We start from the raw sequence: 27,604 nt of genomic DNA on the forward strand, positions 1-27,604 counted from the left end.
ACAGGAAGAGGCTGAGATGCAAAAATACATAATTGAGACTTCTTCTAAAATTTGCCCTGATTTTGCCTTCTAAATAGGAAGAACTTCAGCCTTTTTCCTGATGAAAATGGTTCCTATTTCATTTTCTTGCCCTGAGCAGTACAGTGTTAGACTTGTGAAATTTGACCAATGGGAGGCTCAACATGAATAGTTAAATATTGTTGAGTTCATTAATAGCCTTACTTCTATCACTACAATACAAGATTGCCTCAGGTTAAAAACATTGCCTGTCTCAAACCAGTTTCAAATAGCTATTTGTCTGCATCACAAAACTGCCATTGAGTCTCACACAGAGGTTCATTGATGTGGAACACCACATTTCTAAGATATGAGCTTTCAGTGAGATGAAGGACTGATGTCCACCATGTGTGAGCTTGCATTTATAATCATTTAATAATGTGGCTATTCAGTTTCGCTTGTTCTGGTGAATCTTTGTAATAGAAATCAGTGAATTTTCACTCTTGTCTATTTTTTTTAATCTAAGGAAGATGGGATAATACTTCTGTTAATAACTTATTTCAGTATTTGGAGGTGATAAGATGCAGTAGTTTAGAAGCCTCAGTGTGCAGCAGGATGAAAACCTTCAGAAATTAAAAGAACTGAAAAAGTGATACAGAGTTAAGTACTACCTTGAAGAGAAGGGTGGGTTAGTGATGGGGAAGAAAGTGAAGTTCACATTGCGTCTTTTTCTCATCTAGAGCTTGTTCTTGCTTTTGTCTATCAAGACAGGAGTGGGGTGTGCTGATACCTCACCTGTGAGAGAATCACAGCTGGAAGAGGCTGAATGCTGTCACTATCTTTGTTAGAATGTCATGACTGTCAACTTGCAGTGGGCTGTAGTTGATTTATATTATATTTTAAAATAAGTCCAAGCATTTCACCAACCTTGAGAAGAAACAAATGTACGTGAAGTGGTAGAAATGCTGCGAATAGAAAAGATACAAAATAAAATGTTATTTCATTGTTTTTGAATACTAAATTATTAAGATTCATATAGCTTTTTCCTATGAAATGTGACAAGGCAGTTGGAGTGATAAATGCAGTATACATGTGAATATTTTATGTAAGTATAAATGCATGGGTTGAAGTTTCAAATGAAACATCGTGTTCTGCAGAATAGATAAAGAAAGGTTCAGGGGGTGTGTGTGTATATATATATATGTCAGGCTTACTGAAGAAAACTCAGCAGACAGTTTCATGCTGCAGTATTTTTCAGTGCCTGATCATTACTGACTGAGTGCTCATGTCTCAGCTGTTGGTCCTTCTCTAAATGTGAAAGCCTTCATCTTTCTCCCAAATCCAAACAGCAGATAGTATAAAGGAAGTCTTGTCTTTGTGACCTTGCTAGTCTTTTAAAGCAGTAGCTTTGAATACTGTGATATTATCTCTATTGTTCTATTTGTCTTTTGCTCTCAATGCAGGATGAAAAAAGAAAACTTTTATATGTTCTCCTAGATGGGTTTTTGGTTTTGTGTTTATCTGACAGGGGAAGCAAGTCTTTTGAACCACCTAGTGCCTTTTTTCTTCAATTCTGTTTCCCTTAGTTTTGTGTAGCCTCCCCTTGAGACTAATTCTATCTAACAGCAGTAAGGCTTGTCATCAGCAAATGGTAACTTATCTCTTCCTGTAGTCTAAACCATTCGATCTCCTGAGCATTATTTAAACCTGTCTTTTCCTTCAGTGACAAAAATAAATTACTTTCATTTGTTACGTCTGCCTCTACTGTGCTATAGAAGAGAAAATGGAATCTTCCTGTTCTTGCTTTTACATCACCATCCCAGTTGAGGTCCCTTTCAGGAACTTAGGACTGAGCAAACACCCTTTAGATGCTTTACACAAAGTTAACAAAAGGAAGAATGAGGCAAATGGAATTTTTTTACGTCAGTCGTTTTGGGTTTTTTTTTTCCTTTTAATGCATAGGCTATCTTAAAGTTTATAATTTGATTACCTCAAAAACCTACAGCTTGTTGCTTAGTCCTGAAGTTGGAGTTGCAAAGTTGTCATATTGGTCTTGGCATTATTAAAGTTAAGATATATAATTTTTCCCCTAAGATTTCTGAAGATTCTGCCCTGATGTATAAAAGAATTTTTAAATGATCTTATTTAAAAATTTTTGTGTGGAAAAGATTGAGAGTGAAGACAGACCTTTGTGTTCTCTCTTAAAACAGATGGGTTTTGTTGTTGCAATTTACTTTTTTTGAAGCCTGAAGGGTTTTGTTGGATAAATTTGTGGATAGCTTCCATCATGGGCAAAAAACTATGGCAAAGAGAAGAGGTTGTTTTCTCCTGTTACACATGCACAGTGCCATAAATCTCTGGGCTTCTTAATGCTAAAGATGCACAGATGTTTTGGATTAGTTGTTTGTCTCCAACCTCTTCCATGTAAACTCATTGGTGCTGATACTTTCTCAGCTATGGATGAAGTTGTCTTCTTTAGTCCTCATATCATTATCTGTCAGTTTCTGGTGCTGCCCATTCAAACTCATTTCTTTGATGTATCCATCATCATACTGGTCTTAGTTTTCTCTGGTCCTTTCCACTTATTTCCATCATTTACTCCTTAGAATGGTTAACAATGCTGTTGAAATGTAATCCCAAACCCTTAACAGCACCATGGAATTATGCCTTATCATTAATTTTTATCAAAAGACTCCTCTTTCATTAATTTTATGTCTGTTTTATGTGCATATTCAGGTCACTGAAAGATCATTGCTACTCTGGATCGGGATAATTTATACTCCCTGAAACAATGGCAATTAATTTTTACCATTGCACGAACTGAAAATAAAGCCATTTCACCAGCGTATGAGTACATTTATAAAATGCCACTATTTCTGAAAGGTTCAGGAAATGATTGACTTAGAAATAGATGGTAGATGCCTTCTTAATCTCCAGCTAAAGTTTCAAGACTAGTTCAGTTTCCCCTGTGAATTAGATGGTTGTAGAGGATTAGGTTGTTGAGATTTAGTCAACAGAGCCTTCAGGATTGTGACAAAATGGTTGTCACTCACATGTCACTGTCCTTAGTTACAGCATTTCGGGAAACCTTAGCAGAATAACTGTGAACATGCTTTTGAAGCTGAGGATAGTGTCTCTTGGGAAATGTATTTAGTGTGACTTAAGTTTTCTTAGATAACCTTGCAACATGTTGTGAATTAATCTCTTTGTATATGCATACTCGAGGATTCTTGAACTTTTTAGCCCTTTCACCAAGTTTAAAACTAAAACAAACAAAAACAGGGAAAAAAACCCACTCAAACAAAAAAAAAAAACATCAAACCCACAAGCCAACAAACAAACACCCTAAAACAAAAAAAAGCTCTACAAAACAACCAAAAACCCCAACCAAATTTCTTCTTTCTCTTGACTGTAATACTGCTTCTATGCTTAAGTAGAGAAGGAGCAAGGTTTACTTTGGCAGAAAACATTCCCCTGTGAAACAATCAAACTAAAAACATGACCAGTCTGAAATCAGCCCCCAACCCTCCCTCACCAAATGTTTATGTTCCTGTAATATACAATGAGAGCTACCTACCTTGGCTGCTTCTGTCACCTCCAGCTGTTCTGTGAAAATTGGTGATTTGAAGATATTATGCAGAGAGGTAAATATAGAAGTGTCTGACCAGCTTTTTACATTTTGCAGTTCATCTTATATATGATCCTGATAGAGAAAAAAAGGAAATCTACATAGATTATTTTGTTAAGGAAGAGTTAATTGGTTATTGTACAGTAATGAATATTTTATGTGTCAGTCTGGATGTCATTGATTCATGTCATGGTAAAAGAACTGGAATGCTGTTCTAGTGTATTGGCCCATAGTGTTCTTATATGAAAGTTCAGGTTTTTACTTCCAAAATCTGTAATAAGTATCCCTCAATACAGAATGATGTGAATGCATTACTCAGAGTGACAGACTTTACCAGTAGGCACCGTCTCTAAGGTTTAAGAGTAGGGTTTTTTTTTTAATAACATACTTCAGTAGTATGACTAATATTGTATTTGCTATAAAAAAAAAAAAAAAAAAATCCTACACAGTTGAGGGAAGACAGAGCCAGTCTGCTCAGCATGCATATAACTGTTTCTCAGGCTTCCTTGTTTCTATGCCTACAGGGAATAAGTTGTGTTACCTTAATTAAGTGATAAATTAATTACCTATGGCAAGTAACTTAAAAGTAAGGAGGTTAATGGCTGATAAATCATAAGGAGAGCTGTGACACATGAAGCTCCGTTTCAAAGGGAGTTTTTTAAAAAAACCATTGTTCAAGAAGCTTTAAAGGTAAATGTGAGTAACTTCTGCTATCTAAACCTCTGAGGTCTTCAGCAGGTTTTTTTTTTTCAGCATTCTTCCTTACCTGTCATAATTATACTTATTCAGTCATGCAGGAGAAGAGTCAATTGGTGTGCTTCTCATCCGTGTTGGGGTGCCTGATCTTTGTGATTTAAGGGAACCTAAAAGGGGGATGGAAGTAAGAAACCTGTTCTTAATTTGTTTCTTCACTCTGCAAATACATGAGTAATTTCCTGCAAATAGCATGGTTTAAATTTGCTCAAGATTCTGGGCATGTTCATCTTCATGTGACTTCCAAGAAGAAAATGAATCTTTACTGAGATAACAGTCAATGGCTTAAGATAGATCTGTCTTTAGTACAGTAGTTAAAATAACAGCAGCTTTTTGAAACTGTATTGAGGTCCATTTGAAAAATTTGTAATTTTTTTCCTCATTTCTGGGTATAGCTTTGAATTGGCAGTATTCCTTTACAAAGTGATTACTACTATAGATGCTGGCAAATTGCTCTATGGACAACAATCAACAGAGCCATATGGAAAGCCAGATCTGTAGCTGTTAAAATAATGTTTGCAGGTGCACAGAGACTGTTGTAAATGTATCTTATGATTTATTTAAAAAAAAATAATCTTCTGTCAAAGAAGACCTGAAAAGAAACCCCTGAGGTTAGTCAAAAAGTATGAAAAAAACTTACAAAAGAATGAAAACCTGATATTTTTCAAATCTCTCAAAACACAGAAATGCTACCTGATGTCTGCAATGTTTGCAAATGAATAAGATGCAAAAGAGTTTTTCAAAGAAAGCTGTAGCCAAAAAGCTATGTCATTTTTTTGAACGTGTTTTTATCTTGTAGGACCTTCAGTAGCTTCATACATTGCAAGTCTTCGTTATGGAGAATTATCAAAAATTTGACTCAATTAAGAGTGTCAGAATAGACTAGTGACCAACCTGACAAAATTTGCAATAACATAAATTTCCAGGACCAGATGGTGAAACAGCATTTGTGAAAGAAACAGTTACTTCATGTAATATTCTTTAGCTGGAAGACAACGCCCTGAGGGAGAAGCTCTGCTAGAAATCTGTGAGGTGTGCTGTGGCAGCAGCCATGGAGTAAGTGTCAGCTCTCAGAAATGAAGAAGTGGGTGGCAACAATGAGATGTACATGGGTGGATTAAAACAAAATACTGCCTTTTTATGCTGTAAAATGTGGAAATTCTTGCTGCAAAACATAGATGCAAAAAGGTTGCATGTGGCTAACACTTAGACAAATTAATGAAAATAAACAGTTGGCATGAACTGTTACAAACAAGAAGCCTGCAACTATAAAACTAAGATTAGGTTAATTTCCCAAGTAGTGTTTCTCAGTTCAAACTGGATGATACAAATAGAGGTCCCCAGAAGCCAGAACCAGTAAAATGGAGGGACTAGGTAACAAAGCCTTGCTTGTGCCTTGTAATATAAATTGATGACCTGATGTTTGCCTAACAACATATACAAACTTGAAAGCTTTCACTTACTTTTGTTAGGTTAGTTAAAAGAAAATTTGAGAGTTAAAATACCTGCAGACTTTGGTTGTGAGAAAATCTGACCTGTTGATACTTTTTGGGCCCCATTTTTTTAAAAGTCTTTTGGGGACCAAGTTTTTTCAGGCAAGGTGAACTGTAGTTAGAAGGGACAAGCTGCACATTCCAGTATTTGTTAACCACTTCAAGCTGAACTGTATGTTTTGTGAATAGTCTACAGTTGCTGAGCACTTCTAGCACACTCTGCAGACTAATTATGAAGGTATCCAGAGTGCCAAATGAACATAAAGCTAATTTTTAATACAACACCTTCCAGTAATTACAATTATGCAGAATGGCATTTAGTCCATTTGTAGTGAAGGAAAGTATTGAAAATAATGGGCCTATTTCCCTTTAATTTTCTCACTAAGGAATATTACTGACTTTCTTCTGCATAAAAATAGTGCATTTTAGAGTGACTACATAGAAAAATTACATAGGTAAATATTAAATGTTTTCTCTCAGTAGTAATTTTCTCAAGCATTACCTTGAATTTCTTTATAAAACTTTGAGGCTTAATATCACACTGAAGCTTTCTTTTATGGAACCCTTAAATACCTTGAATTGTGAAAGGGTGGAAGTAGTTATATCTGTGCAATCTCAGTAAAAAAAGAGAAAAATACACAAAGTAAAATAAGGGTCAAGGAAGAATGTCAAGACCAATTACACAATTTCTATAACTTATCATTTAGTCAGAAATATTTTTCAGGAAGAATTAGTTGTATTATGGTCTGTCTTTTTCAGTTCTTTGGAAGACCTACAATTCTGAACTTAGTGCAATCTCAATACAGAATATAAATGGCCATTATTCATAATTGCTACATGCTTGTGCAGTCACTATTCAAAAGCTCTTTTGTCAGCTTTTTCCTGTAGTGTTTGTCTGCAAATGGGAGTTTCTGGAGAAGTTCAGTTCTTTAGCTCTGTCAAGCAGTAATACAACAACGCCTCTGTCACGCTCTTTGTGTAGACTTGGAGCTTTTACTTCCTCTCCTGATCTTTTGATTGGCAGATTTTAAAACTAGAGCAGATCATTATTCTCTGATTTCACTTCCTCTAGTGTTAAATGATTATAAAATGACATGCAGCAAGGCAGGTAACTTTTAAGTAGAACTTGCAGAAGCCTTTTGGAATATATTCCAATCATTATATAGAATTATAACATGATGGCAGAATCTTTCCTTGCCCTTGGTAAGTGCTTCCAGTACTTAGCCTGATCATTTAAAAAAAAGGTAGTATCTTCACCTTTTGAATTACCTTTTTGGAATTTTTTGTCTTCTTATGCCTTTGTGTCTTGGAAACCACTCTAGTATTTAAAGTTATTTTGATTTGAAGCTACTCGTATGATCATGACCTTCAAAATTTTCTCTGGAACATGTGAGTTCCCTTGTTTCAGCATATTGCTGAAAGGACTTCTATTACCTCAAATAATTACTATCTTCAAACTTTTTTTTTTTTTTTTTGTGTGTGTGTGTAAAGCATACCATAATGGTTTACCTACAATTCTTGTTGTGTTTGCTGGCTTTGGGCTAAGAGGATATGCATTCTCTAAGATCAAATCTGGAGAGCTGGTTTCTTAATGTGACTTCCCCCCTTTTCTCCCATCCTTTCTGAAGCTGACACTGTGGTGCAGTCTTGCTGGCATGGTCTGTATATTTTTGTAACAAGTGACATTTAGTCTTTAACTCCTGAACCTCCTTAGCAATTTTGAAGAGATTGCTTTGGGTTTGTTTGGTTTTTCTTTTGGACCTCTCCTCTGACAGTCATGCTATTTATCAGCTATTAAATTATTACCCTGTAATGAAAAATGCTCATAATTCAAACAGCTTTCCTCCTTATCTACATTTAAAACAAGTGGGTGTGAGGGGTTTTCTTGAGGGGGAGTGTTTTGTTGGATTTTGGTTTTGTTTCTTTTTGTGGTAGTGGTTTTGTTTGGGTTTTTTTCAGAAATTAAGGAAAAAAGACCTCTTAATTATTTAATAAAATTCCTAACAGCCAATTCAGTCTCAGAAGAAAAGTTTTTTGCCGACCTTTCGTATTTGTTGCTCTCCATAGAACAGGCTGAAAAGTTTTTAGCTTGTTTGTGAGATTGTTTTCATTGAGAGCAGTCACTTCTAGTAAGCAATAGGTATTTTATACTCAGGAATTTGCTTTATTTATTGCATATACCCATCTTGCTCTTCTTTCCCAGGAAGTGAAATTTTCTTCCTAAGCCCAGCTGTGCAGTTAGGTAGAAGCTTTTTGATGCATTAACTTGGGGGATGCCCCACCTAGTGGATGATGGTAAATGCATTTTCTCATTGCTCCACTAGGACACAAGGTTATGTCGGATTACCTTAAATATTACCCATGTTTACTGCCAGCTCGGGAAATTGATTAAATAGCTGGGTTTTCTTTCCCCTTTTACTTGTGGGCTGATGGTGGTGGTGTTTGGGGAGCTAGAAGAGGGGAAAGGTAAAAGAGGGTTTTACATGAAAGAACGTTTCAAGTTGAAAAAGTTGTCCACATTCCCTGTAAATGTTTTAACACAGAAATTAGTTACAAGCTATGGTGCTTAAAATGGCCATCTGCAAAACTAGTTTTCCTGCCTGTCAGAGGAAAGGAAGTACCTTAACAGAGCCACTTGTAGTGTGCTGGGGAAAAAAAGGTCTTCAGTTTTTTTCCCATCACCTTGTTAGTGGACTATTTGCTCAGGCTTCATAGTTTTGTGTCTTTTTACCAACGTGGTCTGTTTCATCTTACCAAAAAATAAAATCATTTCTGGTCTGTCAAGGGTGTGGTTCAGTAGGGCTGCTGCCACTGAGTGGCACAGGGAGCGGGACCGAGGAAAAGTAACCCTTACTTTTGGAATATATGAATGGCCTTCATTCTTCTGCTAAATCAAAATAAAAATCATAACAGTTCCTGTCTTAGTTCCTCTGATATTCTCAAAACTCTTCAGCTAGCTCTTCTGCTTAATGATGAAGTTGTATAACAGTGGAAAACTTGAGACTGAAATTATTGCGTTGGGAAAAAAAAAAAATATCTTTTCTGTCTAGATCAGATGGCATGTAGTCTGCTTTTCTGACACTTGTCCTAATCTTGATGTGTCCCAAACATGAATCAATGCCAGCACCCAGCACTGGTTTATGTGTTCTTGGTTTGGGGAGGGCATGGAGGGGAGAGGGGAAGAGGGGAATTGTTCAGTCTCACATACACAGCTCTTCCTGATAGGTGGTGTTACACGTCCCTTCATGGAGGTGTCCTCCCTCACTAAAAAGTAAATCTAAAAGCATACCTGTGGAAAAAGTACAATTCATACAATTTAGAGACAAAAACACACCTTAATGATAAAGTTAGGGGTGGGTGGAGGAAATAAATTACTTTTGACCTTCAAGTCAGTCTTCTTTCTAAGATAAGAAATGGTCAAATGTGTAGCAAAGCCATTAAAACCAATTTAATGTACAAGTGCAGTCATTATTTTACTTATGTATGTATCTGTAAACCTCAGAGGGCAGTGTTCAGTACATTTGAATTCCTGGCTATGCTGCATCACCATTGAAATGTTTATCCAAACTTGCACTTATATTTGCTTATAAATTTTACACATTTTATAAATCTGTTATATTAATGGAATATAAAATACAGGCCATCACAGATAAAATACCATTGCTTAAGTAGATCTGAAAAAGTATTTTAAAATATTTTTTCTTTTTTTGTTTTTTCCCCAAGAAGCAAGATACTTTAAAATTAGGATGTAGCTGTGTTGTGTGGGAAATCTACTGCATTAGCACTAGATTTTAAAAAGTTGCTGGTTCACCTAATCCTAACCCATCATGAGGATGTGGGCTTTGAGAGAAGCAGAGGTGGAAAACGTGGAGTATTTTTAAAAACTCTTTCATAAGTGTCTTCAGTGATAAGTGTTATTATGCTGTATTTTCTTTGCTTCTTTATGCTTGATAGCACTCATAAAATATTGCTATAGAGAAAAGGTTTTTTTTCAAATAAATATTTTGTTTCCCTGCTAAGAGGGATGCCACTTCAATCTCCCTTCAATCAAACTTTTTAGCATGCTTTTAACTTAAACAATACTTATACAAACACAGGGTTCTCCGTTTTGTATTTATTTGTAGCCTGGTATAATCCTTGTAATACTGGTTATTGATGAGGGGAAAAAAGAGTTCTAATTGGACCCCACAAGATTTCCTTTTGTTTGCAGCAAGTATATCCCCCAAAGCAGGTCTGAAGCTGGTTTTGTTCATCATGTTTAAGTTAAACCACCTTTCCAGTAAACTGTTACATTAAATTTGAAAATAGTGTAAGCTTGTGTGATCTTGAAGCTTTTGTGGCAGGACAGAAAGAATTGGTAACATATTTAATGTCTTTTTTAAAAATTCTTGCAGGCACACATCTATTCTTTGGGTGCAACACTGAAAGCAGCAATAGAGTATATTGTAGAACCTGAGACAGAATCAGAATTTGGACAAGATCTGCACACTCTGCTAGAACAAATGCAAGAGGAGAATCCTGAAAATAGGCCAGATATTGAGGTAAAACAGCCCTACATCATTTTTTGTTTTAAAAAAAGTTGATACTAATACTTCTGTATGTGTGCTCATTACCTCTATTTATCTCATTAATCTCTGTAATTATCAAGATTGTCTTGATAAGCAGTATGCTCGGGTTTTGGAAGAAAGCTGAGGTCTTCTCTGACTCTACAGAAATTCATCCTTTTTCCCACTCTGCTGGATATACAACCTGAAAGTAGATGGAGATGTTTGACAGTGCTTGGATTTTTAAGAAGATTGTGTGAATACACTGATGTATCTAAATTTTCTCAGTAACTGTTTTTTTCCCATTTAGTATTTGGTTTGCAGAGAGACAGATTGTCATTAGAAATAAAAGCACAGGCATTATATTGTGAAATTTGTGTGATAATGGGATTGCATTTAAGAAGGGGAAGTAGGGACCCTGCCCCAGAAAGCCTCTGTTCCTTGGCATGTTCAAAGCAGTGTTGTTCAAAGCATTACTACTAACTAGTTTTTCTGTAAATACATAAAGGCTCAGATATCTTTATTGAATTTTGTATTTTATTCCATTTAGCCTCTTATTTTACCTTTAGCCATTAGAAAGAATTTGAAGCTGTATAGGATTTTTCATGCTGATGTTTTCAAAGAATTTACATTCTAAATGTTGGTTACCTGATAGAGTTATTTGACATTAATGTGCAGAAGTTTAATGTTTTTGCAGACTATGAGAATTTCATTTTGGGGGAAGCGGGGGGCGGGGGGGGGGGGGGGAGGTCATGGGTGTTTCATTTTCCTGAACTGATAGTGTATATTCTAAATGGTATAGCACCTATGATCAATACTTTGGAGAAAGATTGCTGCAACAGAAGAATTAACAGATTCATTTTTAGAAAGTAAAAAATATTGGCTCCCTGACTGAGGACTGCCCAGGCAGGAGACCATACCTAATATGGAGCCTGCTTGGTCAGCTGCTCTATTTCTATTCATTTACTGTTAAGTTGTCAGAGGAGGGATTGTATAGCACTCTCTCATTTCTGAGTGGTCTGTAGACCCTGAAAGCTGTTGCTGACTATTGAAATCATCCCAAAACTAATTGGTCACTTTGTGGGTATGTTCTTTCTGTTTCTTTTCCACTGGACACTTTCTTGGGTGAACAGAGTTGTGGGAGCTATTTGGAGGGAAAGCCCCTAGACTTTTCTAGGTATTTTGCTAGACTTCAGCACAGCTGGATACCTGTGTCCCTTTTTTCTGTCCTTCCTCAACCCCATATGTGAACCAACAGGGTAAATTTTTTCCTTCCATGCACAACAGCAGAGGAGCAGTTGGGTGGGAGCTGCTGAATGGGGAAGTGAGAGCATCTCCTGAGGGCTGTATGAGGTCTCACCAGTGTTTATCTAGGAATAGTTGCTGAGGAAATGGTGGGATGTATTTGGTAAGGCAGCTCTCTCCTACATTCTGCCCAAAGGGGCAGGTTTTTAAATGTGTGAATCTGTAGTTAATTATGTGTGAGACCAATGCTAATGCCATCAATGGTGCCCAAGCTGCAATTTAGAGATATGAAGTATGGTTACTTTTTGTGATCTGATAATGATTGCTTTTTCTAACTGGGAATATTGCTTTTTAGATAATTGTATTTTTCAGTTTTTAAAAGATTCAGCATTTAATTTTCATGTAATTTCAGTAATAAAAACATTCATCATCCTGCCTGTGTCACTGAATTCAAGTGAAGCATTGGCTGTTTAAAAAAGTAATCAGCACTCTAGTTTTTTGCATTTTCACTATGTTATTCATAAAGGATAACATTTAAGATAATTTTTATCAGTTGTTCTTGATGTTCTAACTGTAGGCTAAAACTTGAATTGTATTAAATGACTTCATAATAGCCCATGGTAAAAACAAGAAATTAATTCAACCACATAATAGAAACATTATAAAGAATAGAAACGGTATAAAAAATTGGAGAAGAAAGACCTCCAATGTAGCATCATATAAATTCAGATGTACTGTGGGAGTTAACATCATTCATATTAGTTGAAATTCACAAATCTATTCATTATTAAATAAGTATTTAACATTCTTTTTCTCCAGAGCATTTTGTCATTATGTGAAGAAAAAATGAAGATTGCTTCATCAAGTAATATTTGTCGAAGCTTGTCTGCTGTTGGAAGAAGAGTTCTTTCAATTGAATCTTTTGGTGCTTCTCAAGGTAACAGTAAAATGTATTTAGTCCAAAACTTCAGATTGCCTGACATATCTAATGATTTTTCAAAGACTGTGTTTTTGTGATCTCCTGTTATACGTTCCTGTCTAGATTACAACAAATCATTGTTAAATATTTGTAGATTGGTGATGGGGAAACAGGGACACGCAACTCTTAATTAACATAATATGTTTGAAGTGTCCCTTATGATTCAAAGTGATTTGTTCAGAAATTGAGAATTTGTGTAACATACTAAAGATATGTAACAGCAATAGCAGAAAAAGTAATGTAAAGATTTACAAGGAGAGATTAGGAGGTTTAAAACACATTTAATATATGCATCTGTTTTTGTATCTAGATGTCTGTGATAACATGTGGAAGGGAAGAATGTGTCAGAGGAGTTTGGGATCTAAATTATATGCAAATGAGAGAAACAACATTGCAGGTGATTCGTCTGCAGTGGAAGATGTGACTACTGCCTGTCATAACAACTCTTCTGTAGTTACCATGGTGACTGGCAGAGAAAGTGGTTTAAAGGAAATGCAAATTGATCAGGATAATGAGAAAACTCAACATTCACAACTTGCAACTCAAACTGAAAAGAGCAAAGAAGAGGACAAACACGCAGTGTATACTGACAGTTTCGCTAGTGTTGCTTTGGATATAAAATCATGTGTTATTGACCTGGAGAGAGATTGCCTTTTTAAGAAAGGTTCTTTGAGAAAAATGAAAACCTTTCCAAAGCTACCACTCGAACTTGCAGATACAAATAACTTTTTTACTTCTGTAACCAACAGTGGACCACTAGATAGGAAAAATCACTTTGTAACACAAGAGTCACTACCTCTAGACAATAATAATGAGGTTGCTTTTTCAAAGGGAAATCTCAATTCATTTGCTGTCAATAGTCCACCAGAAACAGAATCAAACAATCGCCAAGTTGATGATCATCATTTAGAAGCACCATGTGTATGCACACAAGTGTCTGGCTTGAATCTAGAAGAACATATGTCACTTATCAATGGTAAAAAGATAGGTTTTTCTTCTTCTGGTCACAAAGAAGACTCTTCTGGTGCTACCTCTGAAGTGCTAAAATCAGCTGATATGCTAAAAGGCCCAAACCAGTCAATTGCTGGAGCAAAAATGCTAGACAACTACATGGTGTTGGAAGACTGTTCTGAAACTTTTCAAGGGTCAAATGAGAATTATGTACCATATTTTAACAAGATGGATTCAGTATTAACAACAAAACCCAGTGGGAACAGACATGGATCAAACCTAATTAGGCCACCAGAATTAAGCAACGGTGTGATGAGTGCAAACAATAATGAAGATAATCTTTGTGGAGGCAGAGGTTCAGAAATCAAAAGTAATGAGCAGGTAGTAAAAATAAAGTCTTCGTTATATAGTTGCTGTAGTCACTTATGTGGAGATGAGATGACTTAAATACTGTGTGATTTCTTTCCCCCTTGTCCACTTTAGCATCCCATAAAATGGCATTTTGCTAGTCTGCACACTTTAAGAGTTAATATTGGAAACATGGTGATCCCTTTTTCTTCCTAAATTAAAAAGTAAAGTGCTACAGTGAAATTTATGCTGTTGCAGAATCAACTTCCATTTTAAATTATGTTTTTTTAACAAATGGAGTCTACTTGCTCATGTATTAGAGCAGCATTCCTTAATAGCTGATTGCATTTGTAAGCGAACAACCAAAGCATACATGTGTTTTTAACTCTTTGTGTTCCTGTCAATGCATAAATTTCACTACCTTGCAGTGAGCCTCCCAGGTGCTTAAGAAAATTGCAGAATTCCTGACTGTAAACCTGACCTCACTGAAATCAATGGCAATATCCCATCAGCTTCAGGAGGATAGAGTCTGCATTTTTTTTTTAATCTTCCGTGTACATTTAAGTTTTTGGAAATTGTACATATGCTATATTCGTTCTGTGTTCTTAAATTGCTGTCTCTGTTTGTTATGTATGTTTCACTATAGAATTTAAATATGTGCACAATATGATGGGTATGTTGTCTCATGCATTAAGTCTTTATAAATAGCCAAATAACAGAGGGAGAATCTACCAGAGTTTGTTGATAGATAATTGTAATATGGTCTCTTCTCTGCTCAAATTGCGCATCTCAGGGTGGACAAGTTTGGTCTCTGACTAGATGGTTTTCTTTTGTGCCATACTCAGAGGTGTAAACAATCCATGTGGTAGGAGAGCTGCTGGCTAAAACTGCAGGGTTGTTTGTCCTTCTCCAGCTTTGTTACAGCAGGATAAAAGCAAGCAGCACAAACTTCACACATTTTGTTTCCAGAAATTATTCTTAGGTGAAGATGTTGGGCTTTTTCCTTGCTTGTCTACTGGCAAGTCAGCCTTGTTCTTGCCTACCAGCCCATCTTCCAGCCCTCCCATACAGTGGCACTTAGGGCTGTATTCAGTCTCTGTCCCTCCCTCTTTTCACCTTGCCCAAACACCTCCTTTGGAGCACTAACCTCGAATTGCCAGGTGTGAAACGAGCCTTTGGTTCATCATAGCTCAAAAACTAGAGCAAATACAAGAATCTGTCCCTTTTTCCCTTTCCTGTCTCTTCTCCCTCAGCAGGTGTGCTTATTAAATTCATAGTTCAGGAGGATGATAAATGTGGATAAGTACCACATAGCATGGTTTTGCCTTCTGAGGGGGTTATTCACTGTATGCATATTGAATCCTTTATTTAGGTTTTAAACCCTGCAAGTGCACTCTTCAGACTCTGAGAAATAGTCCATTTATTGTGCATGCATCCTTTTTTTTTTTCTACTTCTGCCGTCACTTATGGACATTAGTTGAATGTAGTGATAGGGGTTCTTTTTTAAGGAGGAAAAATATTCTGTCCTTACCAGATTACCAGGGCAAAAGTTTAAGTCTGTATGCATGAAGGCAGTTTTAAGAAAATAATCTTCCCCTGAATTATAGTTTTCCAAAATTCTTCCATGAAATTAAAAGTTGTAACAAATCTTATTTGCTTTTTTGCAGCAGCACTTGAGACTGACACACAGAAAAGTAAACCGAAACATATTTTCATCTTATTCTGCCATTCTTCTAAAGTCTTCTTTTTCTTCAAATATTTCATCATCAATTTAAATAAAGTGTCCTTTCAGCCTAAACAGAATTTCATTCTTGCAAACAAGTAGGCTCTTATTAACAGTGATGTTATCCTGCTCCCACTGAACTCACAGGACAGTCACTGTGACTTAGAAACAGTAACTCTTATTCCAGGTACCCTAATAAGCAGTGTTGTATTACATAGCATCTGAAATGAAAACATCAGGGTAGTGGTTCTTTATTATATCAGAGGTTTATAGCTGTCTTTTCAATAGAAGAAATACTTGATAGACTCATGCTCTACATTCTCTTTTTGAGTAAATTATTCCAGCAAATGTTCAGGTACTGCCACAGAAAAATGTGCTATTTAGAAAAATCTTTTTGGTCTTAAACAAAAATGCAAATATAATAAAATGTTATTTGATTATTTAACTGCTCTAGGGAGGAAAAAAAAACCTTTAAGCATATTAACACCTAGGCTTCTGAAATGGCTTCCTGAAATGCTGAATTTCTAGCCTCGTAGTCCTTTGTTTTCTGAAGGAGGGTCATTCATCATTAGTAGTTGTTGAACTGTATAGCAGACTTTTTTGTGAGTCTTCTTAGAGAAATGCAGTGGGTTAATGTTTTCAGCTTGTTTTTTTCTTTGGGAAAAGCGATTTTATTCCTCAGGCTTCCAAAATATAGCAGTTTTTGACTCTGTGTTACCTCCTGACAACTGAAAAAAGTCACACTGCGCTATTCCTTACGTGACAGAAATACAATTGCTGTCTCTTTCTCAAGTTCCCATTAGCCAAAATTTTACAAAATACCTTTTTTTAAAGAAAGCCTGAGTCTGAGTTTGTTCACTTACTGTAAAAGCACAAGAAGTGCGAGGACCCAGCTAATGTGATTTCTGCCTTGTGGGGTAAATAGAAAACACCTCAGAGGATTTGCAGTGCTGCTCTTTCCTGAGTTCTCTATTACAGATTGGCATGATGGCAGCAAGTAGAGCTTTTAGAATGGCATCTCCAGCATTCCTTTCAATATTTCATGTTGTTTAGAGAAGGTGCAATACCAGCCCCATCCGGTTGAAGATCAACCTTGTCTACTCTGGAGAACAGACAGTTTTTCTTGCCTGTCAGTACTTCTCCAGTGGACAATATTTTTCTAATACTCAAACACTGCTTCTTATTGTTGTGTGCTTTACTGCTAGTAAGCATTACTAAAAATACTTGCTTGCTTTTGTCTGGCTACTGCAATGTATCTTGTGAGGGTTTTCCTAGTAATTTTTATAGTTTTGCATGCCATAAATAAATATTTTTCACTTCAAGTTTGAGTGGGGATCTTTTATTTCTCTAACCAGTTTCATTCCAATCAGGTATGTCTCATCTCTAATCCTTTTAAATGTTTTTCTGTGATTTAAATGCTATGGCCTTTACTTGGGAAGGGTTAATGAAAACCTGGCAAATGCAAGTTTGTTTTCTGTTGGTCATTCATACCCTGTCAAGCATGAGAGAAGTGAAAAGCCATGTAGCTAGAGGCTGACACTTTAACACTGGGGAAATAACATGAAGGAAAGAAAAGTTGTCAATTCCTAGAATAATACTTGCTAAGAAAAGAATGATGAAAATCTTGCTTTGGCTATTTAAAATGTGCTAGCATTATGTTCATAAAATAGATTATGTTTGCATAGTTGGAATGCTTTTCTAAATTTGGGGGTTACAATTCTGGTACCAACAATTAAGCAGATCTGTTAAATAGTCTTTGCAGCACTGCAAAAAAACAATCGATTTTCCAACAAGTAAGGTTTAAAATACAATCTTTGAGCATAAACCAAAATGGCACCAGGATGTAGATATAGACAATAATGGCTCATTTGGCTTTTTTATATTTTCTGACAAAATTTCAATGCTGTGAAAGCATTTTCTTACTTTAAAAAATTGGCAATATAATTTCTATTATCAAAAGGTCTGGTTTAGAACATTTTAAAAATTTGGAAAGAGACATTTGATTATCATTTTGTTTCCTCTTTGGTACACTGATGATAATATATTCATTAATGTTTAATAGCATTATTAAAATAATGTTAATGGTTTAAATGAAGTGGACTTATAAATGCTGAAGAGTTGTCTTGAGCTTGCTTTGCTAAAATTTCTTGGTAGATAAGTAACAATGTATGCTACACATGGTTTGACTAAAAGCATTTAATCATACATTTTCCAGTACTTCAGATTTTTTTTTTTCTTGGTGTTTGTGTGGGGATTTTATTTTTAAGTTTTAGGAAATAGTAATAGCTATGAATCAGAGACTTGCATGTTAAAAACCAAAACAGCCACACCTGAGACATGCCTAATTAAGGAGCTGTACACTTACATGTTTACTAAAACAAGGTTCAGGAGAGTTAGAACGTGCATCGTGTTAAAATACCTCAGAGGGTGAGGTACCAGGAGCATTGCATTAAATACCTTTGATTTACCTTTGTTTAAGGATTGAGGCTTAAATAAAAGTTGCCTCATAACCATAGGCTGAGAAGTATATTCTTTTTCCTTTGAAAACTGTTTGAACCAGACTGCATGCATTTTTCACCTCAAATGCAAATATGTGATGAAACATGTCTTGTCAGGTACCTTCAGTACATGGGGTAACTTCTGCAAGGTGTTAGAAGTCCCCAGCAGGTCTGAACCCTCAGTTTTCATCTGAAGTCTTCCATATTTCTCTTTCTGTTGGAGGAAGGTGGGAATTTGGAATAATTCTAGGACACTAGAAGAATGGCCTTCTCAGGTGTTTCTTTCAGGAATAAAATTGATATGGTCAAGGTGAGGAGAGAAGTGAATTACAGTAAGAGACAATAGCAGTGCAGGTATTTATTAGCATGGCAGAAAACCAACTAGCACACAAATACCAGCTAACAATATTATATTTGAGGTTTCTTATTTCTTTAGAATGGTTGCCAGAGAAACAATGACTATATACATTTAAATAAAGTTCACCAGACTGTAACCAGACTCCATCCTTCTTTTTCCTGACTCAGTTTGTTTTGGCTATGCCACAGATGGCAGTAATTCCCATTTCTGCTAAGATTTGCTTTCCCTACATACCTTTTTCTTCCAAAATAGAGTTTTTCTGGTGTCTCTTCATTCTCTGTTTTCTAATCTATCATTGACACTTCTGTCTTATCATAAACTTTTGCTGCTGCTCTTAGGATTTATTCCTACTCTGCTGCCACGCCTGAATTTCTTTCTGTCATTTCTTTCTCACACTAAAGAGTTTGGATATCCCAGAGGTGATGAGAAATACTTTGCAGCTTTCTGCAGTACAACAAACTTCAGTCTCCAGTTCACTGAGAGATTCTTCTTTCCCTGGCTAGCCATTCATCACCTTCTCCTGAAGTGAAAGGTGATTTGTATATACAGTAAAGGAAGTCCATCTTTCTTTGCTGCAGCTTTTAGAGCCTCTAAAGACATAAACTTCAAGAGGAGGGATTCTCTTACAGAGAAACATGTGGCACTTGTGTGTACTTACTAGAAGAAAATTCCTAAATCCCAAAGCCTTCTTAATGTTTTAGTCAGTCTGAAATTTCTCTTATGGTTTCTCTTCACTCATGTCAGCCGTGCAGGGTTAATTTGAAGATTTGGGTGCTCCTTTCTTTGTGAAGTGCCTGTGAGCAAAGACACTTGAGGCACATGAGAACCACAGTGCTCTGGAGGGGGAAGCACTGCTGCTCAGGGATAGGAATCTATCAACAGTATGAAGCTCTATCCTATATGCTTTCTAGACTGATTCATTCTTTTGATTATCTGTCCTTTTCCTTCCTGCTGTGTGATTGATGGCTTTTTTATCGAACTGTTCAAGAGCTTACTTTTCTAGATACAGGAAAAGAGCACATGGATGAAAGAATTTTGCACTCCAGGGTGCTGGTGATAGCAAAATTGGAGAATGAAACTGAATCTTATCACCTGGCTTCAAATCTGTCTATGCTGAAGTTAATAATTTTTGCCAATATAGGATAGAAGAATAGCACCCAGTTCATTTTTATCTGTTGGAGGGAGGCAGAATATGAAACATTTTCAATAAATCAAAAGGTGTGTTTCCTGACATATTTTGTTTTAAAAAATGTAGTTTATCTGATTCACCTTCAAAGAATATTTAAACAATATGAGCCTAAAGTATTGTGTTCTTTGAGAAGATCTTCTGGTTCAAATTATTAGCAAAGTTTCAGCTACAGAAATTAATGTCCTTCTTTTCTCCATGGATTGCACTTAGGCTATTTCTGTTTGTTGAGCTTTATGAAATTCAATGCAATTGTCAGCTCATTACGTATCTCATGATAAAATCCAAAGAGCATCTCAGTAAAAGGATGAAAAATTTACTTTAGTAAATGACAGTGCAGAGGATGATTTGTCAAAGTTAATGATGTAGTGCAGTTGTATGTGGGAAAGACCTTTAGGCAATGCAGTTTTTGCAAATACTGATTGGGATAGAAAGCTGTCTGTAAAAGCAACAGTTCAGAAGATTTTTTTGTTTGTCTCCTGTGCTTCAATTTTTTTGTTTAGGGTTTTTTTAGGTTGGTTTGGTTCATTTTTTATTTGATTGATTTTTGTTTCTTTGGGGGGTTTTTTGAGGGTGAAATGGGTTTTTTTCCAGAGTTAATCCTGAATTTCTTGTGGTAATTCTTTTCCCTAACATGGCCTGAAATTGACTCATTCAGGACTGCTTATGTAAGAGAAAATGTGCTGTGCTCTTTTAAAAAAGAGTTCTTTGGGTCTGCTCTCACTCAGGAGCTTCTGCCTACAATGAACTTTTTAGTGTTCCTTCGGTAGGTGAACGGAGATCATGAAGTGCAGCTGATGTCAAGAGCCTCTACTAGAGATGAGCTTTTCCATTAGCCCAATTTGATCAGGAAGGTGTGTGTGCCCTACTATAAATCTCCGATTCTTAGATTCACACAAACACACACCACCCCCCAAAAAGAAAAAAAATCACAAAATGTAAAGTGTGTCTCTGAAGAACAGTAAGTTTCCATGGAGCAGTATCTTTGTCACATCAAGATATGCCAGATATCAAAACCTAAATTGGTAGTCAGGAAAACAAACGCTGTTACTACAAATTGAGCAGCCAGTGATTAAAAGCAAAACAACGTGCTGGGATTTTGAATAAACCTGTCATTAATTCTGTCAATATTGTTAACGTCTTTCACAGAAGAACAAGAGATGTTGATGAAATCTTTAAGGTAAGACATGTAATGCAACTGTCAGGGTAAATCAGGTTTTGAATGTGGGACTGTTTTGTTGATGGCAATCATTTGAGTTTTTATGTTTTTCAGTCTAGATGTTGTCCCTATAATTATGCAATTATGTTTCATCATAAAATATGTCTATTACACAAAGGACATTCTAAGAGTCTTTTCTTAGTATGGTAAAAAAAACCTTCCAGACAGCTCACATTTCCTGGAGGAATTAAGAAACAATTAATTAATTTATACAGTTAGCTGACTGTGCCATGCTTTTTTAATAAATAGTATTAATTCATTACTGATAAGTGCAATAAATACATTTTCTTGTTACTTTTTAAGTTGAGATTTTTATATTAGGATTTACTTTTCTATTGCATTAGTAAATATTTTTAATTTGTAATAATTTTTATAACTTTCTGCATCCTCACTGTTTTTTTTTCAGTGGATCTCTCTAAAACTCCTGTTGTCCTGGTATGGTAGGCCTCTGAAAGATTATGAACTCTGGGCATTATGTCATGAGTGTTTATGTACTCTGCAGACTTGCATAGATTATCCAGGTATAGTCTTAATTATCATGAAGTATTTTGCCTAGTTGTTTATGTTAACTGTATTAATATTTCCTTTATTCTGTTGATTGAAAGGATGATGACTTTCATTTTGTGTGCAGATATTTCTATTTTGATTCCCTTAAATTGTGACAAAACTCAATTTGGAGTTGTTTTCCATATATAGGTGAATGTCTCATATATAGGTGTTGATTTCTTTGTGACAAATAATTCCTGACCTATTTTCTACAGTACAGGGCTTTGTCATTTTAAAGTACCCAGGATCTTGTCATGGAATTAGTCCTTCCACATCCCCTATGCTTCAATTTATGGGCAAATTATCAGAAATAAACTTCTGAGAGAGGAAGAGGGAACTGTCCTTTGACAAAATTAGAATATGTTGTGTACAAGTCAGAAGACCATCTTAGATTACCATGGACATTCTGAATGGTGGTTTAGTTTATACTAATGATAAACCTATAGCAGTTCTGATAAACAGAGCAGAGGTTTCCACCACCACCACCACCCTTTCTTTTCCTTAATTTAAAAAAACTTGCTTTTGAGAGTATGGGCAGGGATGAGTTTGAAGCCTTTAAGTGAATATAAACAACAGGATAGTAATGTACAGAAAACTTACTGCATCTCTTTGGATTTCAGCTTCAGTTATTTTATTTCTATTATATAAAACTGCTCAAAAGGAAATAAGCCATAAATGAAGATTCTGAACACTTTAAGAAGTGTAACCCATAAAACTAAGTATTTAATATACCTTGTACAGAAGGATTATTTCAGCCTCATAGCATGTTCCTTATGTTTCTGAAGGTTTCAGATAACTGCACATAATGGCTGAGATTCTAATGTAATATGCTTAGCCAGCCTTTGTTACTGCTCTCTTAAAAATGCATAAAGTTCTCTCAAAGTTCCTTTTGAATAATACTTACTAAAGGTGAAGCTGATACATATTTTGAATACATCTTGTGAAAAAATCCTTTGTCTTGACAATAGTAGTGCGACTGGTGGCTGATGAGCCATGGTTAAATATATGAATCTGGATTATTTTTTATTTATTCACATAGACAGCCTTTTTCTCCAGATCCTTCCTTGATTACACTTTTTTCATTATCCTAAGCAGGAATTACCTGGCTAAGAAAACATATCCCAAAGCTAGCCTCTTCTTCACATATTTGTTAATTCAACTCCGGTACAGAAGTTGTTTGTAACCTCCATTGGGACTTAATTCCTCTCCTCTTATCAGAGGATGTTGCTTACATGTTGCTCATGGGTGATTCAGGGAGCCCAGGTGAGGATTCTTATGTTGTACTGAACAAGCTGAGATCTGGTTTGTGTGAGCAGGGCCAGGGGCATTTACTGCTGACAAACAAAGACAAGTGAGCATGAAGCTGCCTCTGCAGAGAGAACCAGCAAAGGTTCTCATTTGGGAAAGCTTTGCTTTTCAAGACATATACTTCAGGTCCAACTTAAATATTATTGAAAGTAGTAGACAAGCCTTTATGTTAAGCATGGTGAATAATTTAATTTTAGATGTGGTTTGTACAGATAACCAAAAAAAGGAAAAGTGTTACTGCCTTTTTTCTTACTTTCGTTTTTTTCCTCTTAGACCACTTCAATTAATTATTAATAAATTAAGATTTGTGTGTCTCTTAGACATCTTTAATATTTTATTTCATAATTAATACATTTAATGTTTTAATCTCTTATTCAATTTAAGAATCTATTCTTCCAGTATTTTGTTTTTAATAAGAAAACGGTTCATTAGATGTTAGTCTAGAAATAGAGGACTACAGTTGGTCTGCAAGAGAACTACTTACTGTCTAGTTGGCTTAATATATTAAAACATGTTTAATTAAAATGTCCTTTGAAGTTAGCAAACAGGTAGTCACAGTTTTGTCACAAGATTTTCAACACCAAATTTATAGGAAATTATCTCCTTCTCTTAATGTTAAGTTCCTGAAGACCTCAGATAATTTAAAATAGTTTTAGTAGTCCATTATTTCTTTTTTAACAATGGAAAATTTCATGACCTTGCAAATATTGGCCTATGTAACATTTCTTCACTGAGAAAGTGTGATTATAACTATTTGTGAAAAACTGGACGTTATATCCTGTTGCACCTAGAGGAGTTTTGGATCTGGCCACTTGTGTGTCAGCTTTCTCTAGATGGTGATCCTCTATTTTTGTGGGGTTGAAGGAGGAGAAGAGGAGACTTAAATTCTTAGATAAATTGACTATCTTTTATTGGTACCTTGTGAGAAGTCTAGAGTATATCTTCCTATTGTATTTATATTTTTGTTTGGTTTTGTTTCTTCCTTGTCCTTCCTTTTCAATGCTGGGTATAAAGAGAAAAAATTTCCAGGTTTTTTTCCACTTCTTGTCTTTGTTCTGCAGAAATTGCCTTGGGCAATTACACAGCTATTGTCTCTTTTGTCTTTTTATTGGCTTATGTCTGTTTTAGCATAAATGTTATTTAAAGCATCATTTATTTTAGGGTAATTTCTGACACTGTAAATTCTTTGATACAATTATTTACTTTTTTTAGTGCTAAATAGCTACAAGAACAGATACTTATTATGCCTTGCCCTTTTGTGGTTTTTTGGGTTTTTTTGCAGTGGTCTTATGTTTGGACTCTGTGCTGATTGACTGCCATGGAAGGATCCTCTTTGCTGCTCCAAAAGCTGGAGGTAAAATAAGAGATGGCAAGTTCAGCTTTTATTTCTTTTCAGGGGAAGTGGAGAAGAAAGCAAGCATCTTACCTTTTGTTTCTGATTTCTTTTCTCATTTAGAATCTTGTGGTGTATTTTATTTAGCTCCTGAAATTGAAGAAGAGGATGTGGATACTGAGAAGGTAATGTGGTAGGTTATGTAGATTGCTTTGTACTTTATCAAAGGACGGTTTTATCCCTCTGCTAGCTGGAGAAGAAAGCTAAACTCTTCTAAGATTGTGTTAATATTTCTCCCAATGTTTTCTGTGAGGCTTTTTTTGATATATTGATCTCTCATGAAATCAGTTGCTTCTAAAATTTTTCCTTCCAGGATTCTTGGAGTAACTGCCAAAAATCTTCTCTTTGATGGTTTTCCATAAGACTTAATTATTTTCAGTTTTTTAGCAGTAAAACAGACTGCTAAAGTCTTTTAAGTCATTTTTTCACATTCTGAAGGTCACAGTAAGATCATTAACTTAGACTATCTGGGCAAAAGCCCAAGCATTATTCACACTTAGAAGACTGGATAAAAATATCATTATCAGTATGTTTTTACTTTGGAAACATTATGAATGATGTCTTTTTCAATATAGTTTTTTTAGAGCTTTTCCCTATAGATAAATACCATAAGGAGCTTTTAGAACAAAGATAATAAAAATGTCAAATAGCAGGTGAATGTGTCTCCACTGCAACTACTTTTGAATTGCAAACTGTACCACATTGATCTTAAAAATCAGGGGAACAGAATTTACAGTACCTTTCTGTTTTGTAGCAAGAAAAAAGGTTAATTGATATGTGCCTTGTATCACATGAGTTCTTTGGAACTAGGCATAGTAATCATGAATCAGAAAATAAAAGCTCATAAAAATCTACTAAAAACATTCAATTTTCTGTAAAACTATCTGTAACTAGAAAATATTTTTATATCTTTCCCAGATTTCTGAAACTGCTTTGATCCAATGTGCAGGTTTTTCAAAGGCTTCAGAAGCTTAAACTAACCCTGAAATATAATACAGCAGTTTCACCAGACAGTAGAAATTAATAATCCTGAAGTCTTTGTGACTTGTTTGCTTTAGAATATCGAAAGTAATCTGTTTCCTTGCTTTTCTACAACAATTATTCTATTACATATAGAATAAGCTGATGGGGTTTTTTGCCTTTTTCCTGATGGCTGTATAACTTTCTAGTTATAAACATTCAGTTCAATTTATGCTATGGGAATGAATCTGTGTAGTGTCAGTCACAATAACAGTAAAAATAACTTTCTTTAAAGGTTCTGATGGCTTGGATGGCATGTCTTTCCTAAATAAATTTAGGGTAATCTTAGAGTTCTAAACCTAAGGGGAAGAAAATTATTTTTGTTTTGATTGAGTTGCTTTCTCCATTCCAGGTGGTTTTGTACCTATTAGTAGCTTTTGTTCAATGGTTCAAATGGAGCTAATAAAAAAAATTGAACTATTTTGTCTATAATGAACTTACTTGTTATGTTTTGTTCATTGCTGTTCACTTTGCTCAAAAAGGTGCCAGAAAACATTGTTTAATGAGAACACATTGTTTTCTATTGTGCTTATGGTTCTGTCCATTCAGCTTTTGTAATATCTTTCAGAGGCAATGTATAGTGCGGTACTTTAAATTTCTTAAAATTGCATTTGTAGTACATGCTAACATATGGAAACTAAGCATTAAGTGGACTAAATCTGACTCTGAAAATTGTAATTTTTCAAACAAAACAAGAAAGCTGGTAAAGACCAAGTCCTTTTCAAGGTCCCTCGTTGGAGCAACTTCAATTGGTCTAGCTGCAGGTAGCACAATAATTGCTAAAATAAATATGCTGTGCCTCATTCTTCTGACAGGTGTAATCTTCTCTATAAAATATGACTTGTGCTAGCTAGTGTGTAATTACTGTGTGCCACTTACTTGCTGAATTATCATGACCTTTTTTAAGTAAATTGCAGCTGGCCACATTTTATGGTAGAACTCTGAAGCTTGCAGCAATCTTTTTACATGAGAAAGGAATTCTTCAAAATGGTTCTAAAATACATTTTTCTTAGGTAAAGAATAAGACAATTAATGTCTGTTACTCCAACAGTAGAAAAATAGCTGCTGTTTTTTGGCCCTGCATGAATAACAACTAGAATTTAAAGTGGGCTGGGATTTTCATCAGCACCCTCAAAAGCCAAATGTAATCTGTACTTTAAAAACTCTAGTAAGTTTTTTTCTTTTTGGCAGGAAATAGGGGAAATGTTTGGATAATTTTCTGGAATTGTTTTTGAAGTGGAGGCTTTTTTTAGTCTGTTCAAATCTTTCTTGTCTCTTACGTTATACCAATAGGTCTGTGTTTATGGTGTTGCTGCAGTTCTGTGGATGGCGGCAAAATACAGTGTTCCACTGAGTCACAAAGTAGTATTGCCAAGAAAATTTAAAAAACTGCTTCTGGAGATGGCAAGAAAAAACCCTGAAGAAAGGCCTTCTCTAACTGCTGCAATTAAGGTTACTAGATTTAGTTGTGTCTCAAGTCTCATTTTAGTATTTTTAAAATCAAAATAACAGCTTAATACTTGTAATATACTGATATCTAATTAAATCATAACCAGTCACTTTGGGTTTTGTTTTTAAAGTTACCTCCTTAGGGACACAGAGGGGCGTGTTTTAATTTATATTGAAATTATCAAGGTACTTGGACTTGGAGAAGCTTCATAAGACTTCCTAAATTTAGATTACTTCTAATTGACTATTTATCTTGACTTTGTCCTTGTCCAAGAATACCTCACTTGATTGAAAACTTATTTACTGACTGAAAATTACAATTTTTTTTTTTTAGACATGCAATCATTATTTACTTGAACAAGGTGTAAACAGCAAAAGTATTTTGACATTATTGGGTAAACCCATCTTTAAGGTAAGAGTGCCACCTTTCTTTAATTTTATATGTTTTTTCAATTAATTCTGTAAATATATTCCAGTAAGATTTTGTTGCCTGCAAGTGTAGCTAGATTTTGGGTTTGGTTTTGTTGGTGTGATTTTTTTGGTTGTTTTGGTTTGGGTTTTCTTTTAATGTATTTTCAAGTAGTTTGTAAGTATTGCCTTTTCCTAGTTCTTGTTATTAGAGTGATTCCTCCACAGATTGTGATGCTCTGACTCCACAGTCTATATGGATGAAGAACAAGTAACTAATGTCATAATCTCTCTTTTTATTTACCACCCCACAGAAGAAATTAATATATAATTGTTGGGTTCTGTTTGTGTTTCAAATATGTTTCTATAATGCATACAAGATTCAGTCAATCCATGGAACTGAGTTTATTCAAAACTTTGAGTACCAAGTTGTCAAGATTTCTAAACAGTTTTACTTGTCCTTAGACTTCTGTATGTCCTTAGACCTGGCATGACTAGGTTGTTGCAATATTTAAGGTGTATATGAGGATTGGGGTTTTTTTAAATAATGTGCTGAGC

At 35.3% G+C, this 27,604-nt stretch overlaps 1 protein-coding gene across 2 annotated transcripts in view; it reads left to right on the forward strand.

Moving 5' to 3' along the window:
• The window catches only part of KNDC1 (kinase non-catalytic C-lobe domain containing 1), a 56,799-nt gene that overhangs the window by 12,159 nt on the left and 17,036 nt on the right, over positions 1–27,604 (forward strand). For both annotated transcript variants that reach the window (XM_059477107.1, XM_059477108.1), the window contains exons 4-11: positions 10,266–10,412; positions 12,480–12,597; positions 12,950–13,971; positions 21,329–21,443; positions 24,059–24,130; positions 24,233–24,294; positions 26,483–26,641; positions 26,973–27,050. In XM_059477107.1, the coding sequence (XP_059333090.1) occupies positions 10,266–10,412; positions 12,480–12,597; positions 12,950–13,971; positions 21,329–21,443; positions 24,059–24,130; positions 24,233–24,294; positions 26,483–26,641; positions 26,973–27,050 (1,773 nt within the window). The remainder of the gene's footprint in view (positions 1–10,265; positions 10,413–12,479; positions 12,598–12,949; positions 13,972–21,328; positions 21,444–24,058; positions 24,131–24,232; positions 24,295–26,482; positions 26,642–26,972; positions 27,051–27,604) is intronic.

The sequence above is a fragment of the Ammospiza nelsoni genome, chromosome 8 (genome assembly GCF_027579445.1).
Source record: "Ammospiza nelsoni isolate bAmmNel1 chromosome 8, bAmmNel1.pri, whole genome shotgun sequence".
NCBI classification, from domain to species: domain Eukaryota; kingdom Metazoa; phylum Chordata; class Aves; order Passeriformes; family Passerellidae; genus Ammospiza; species Ammospiza nelsoni.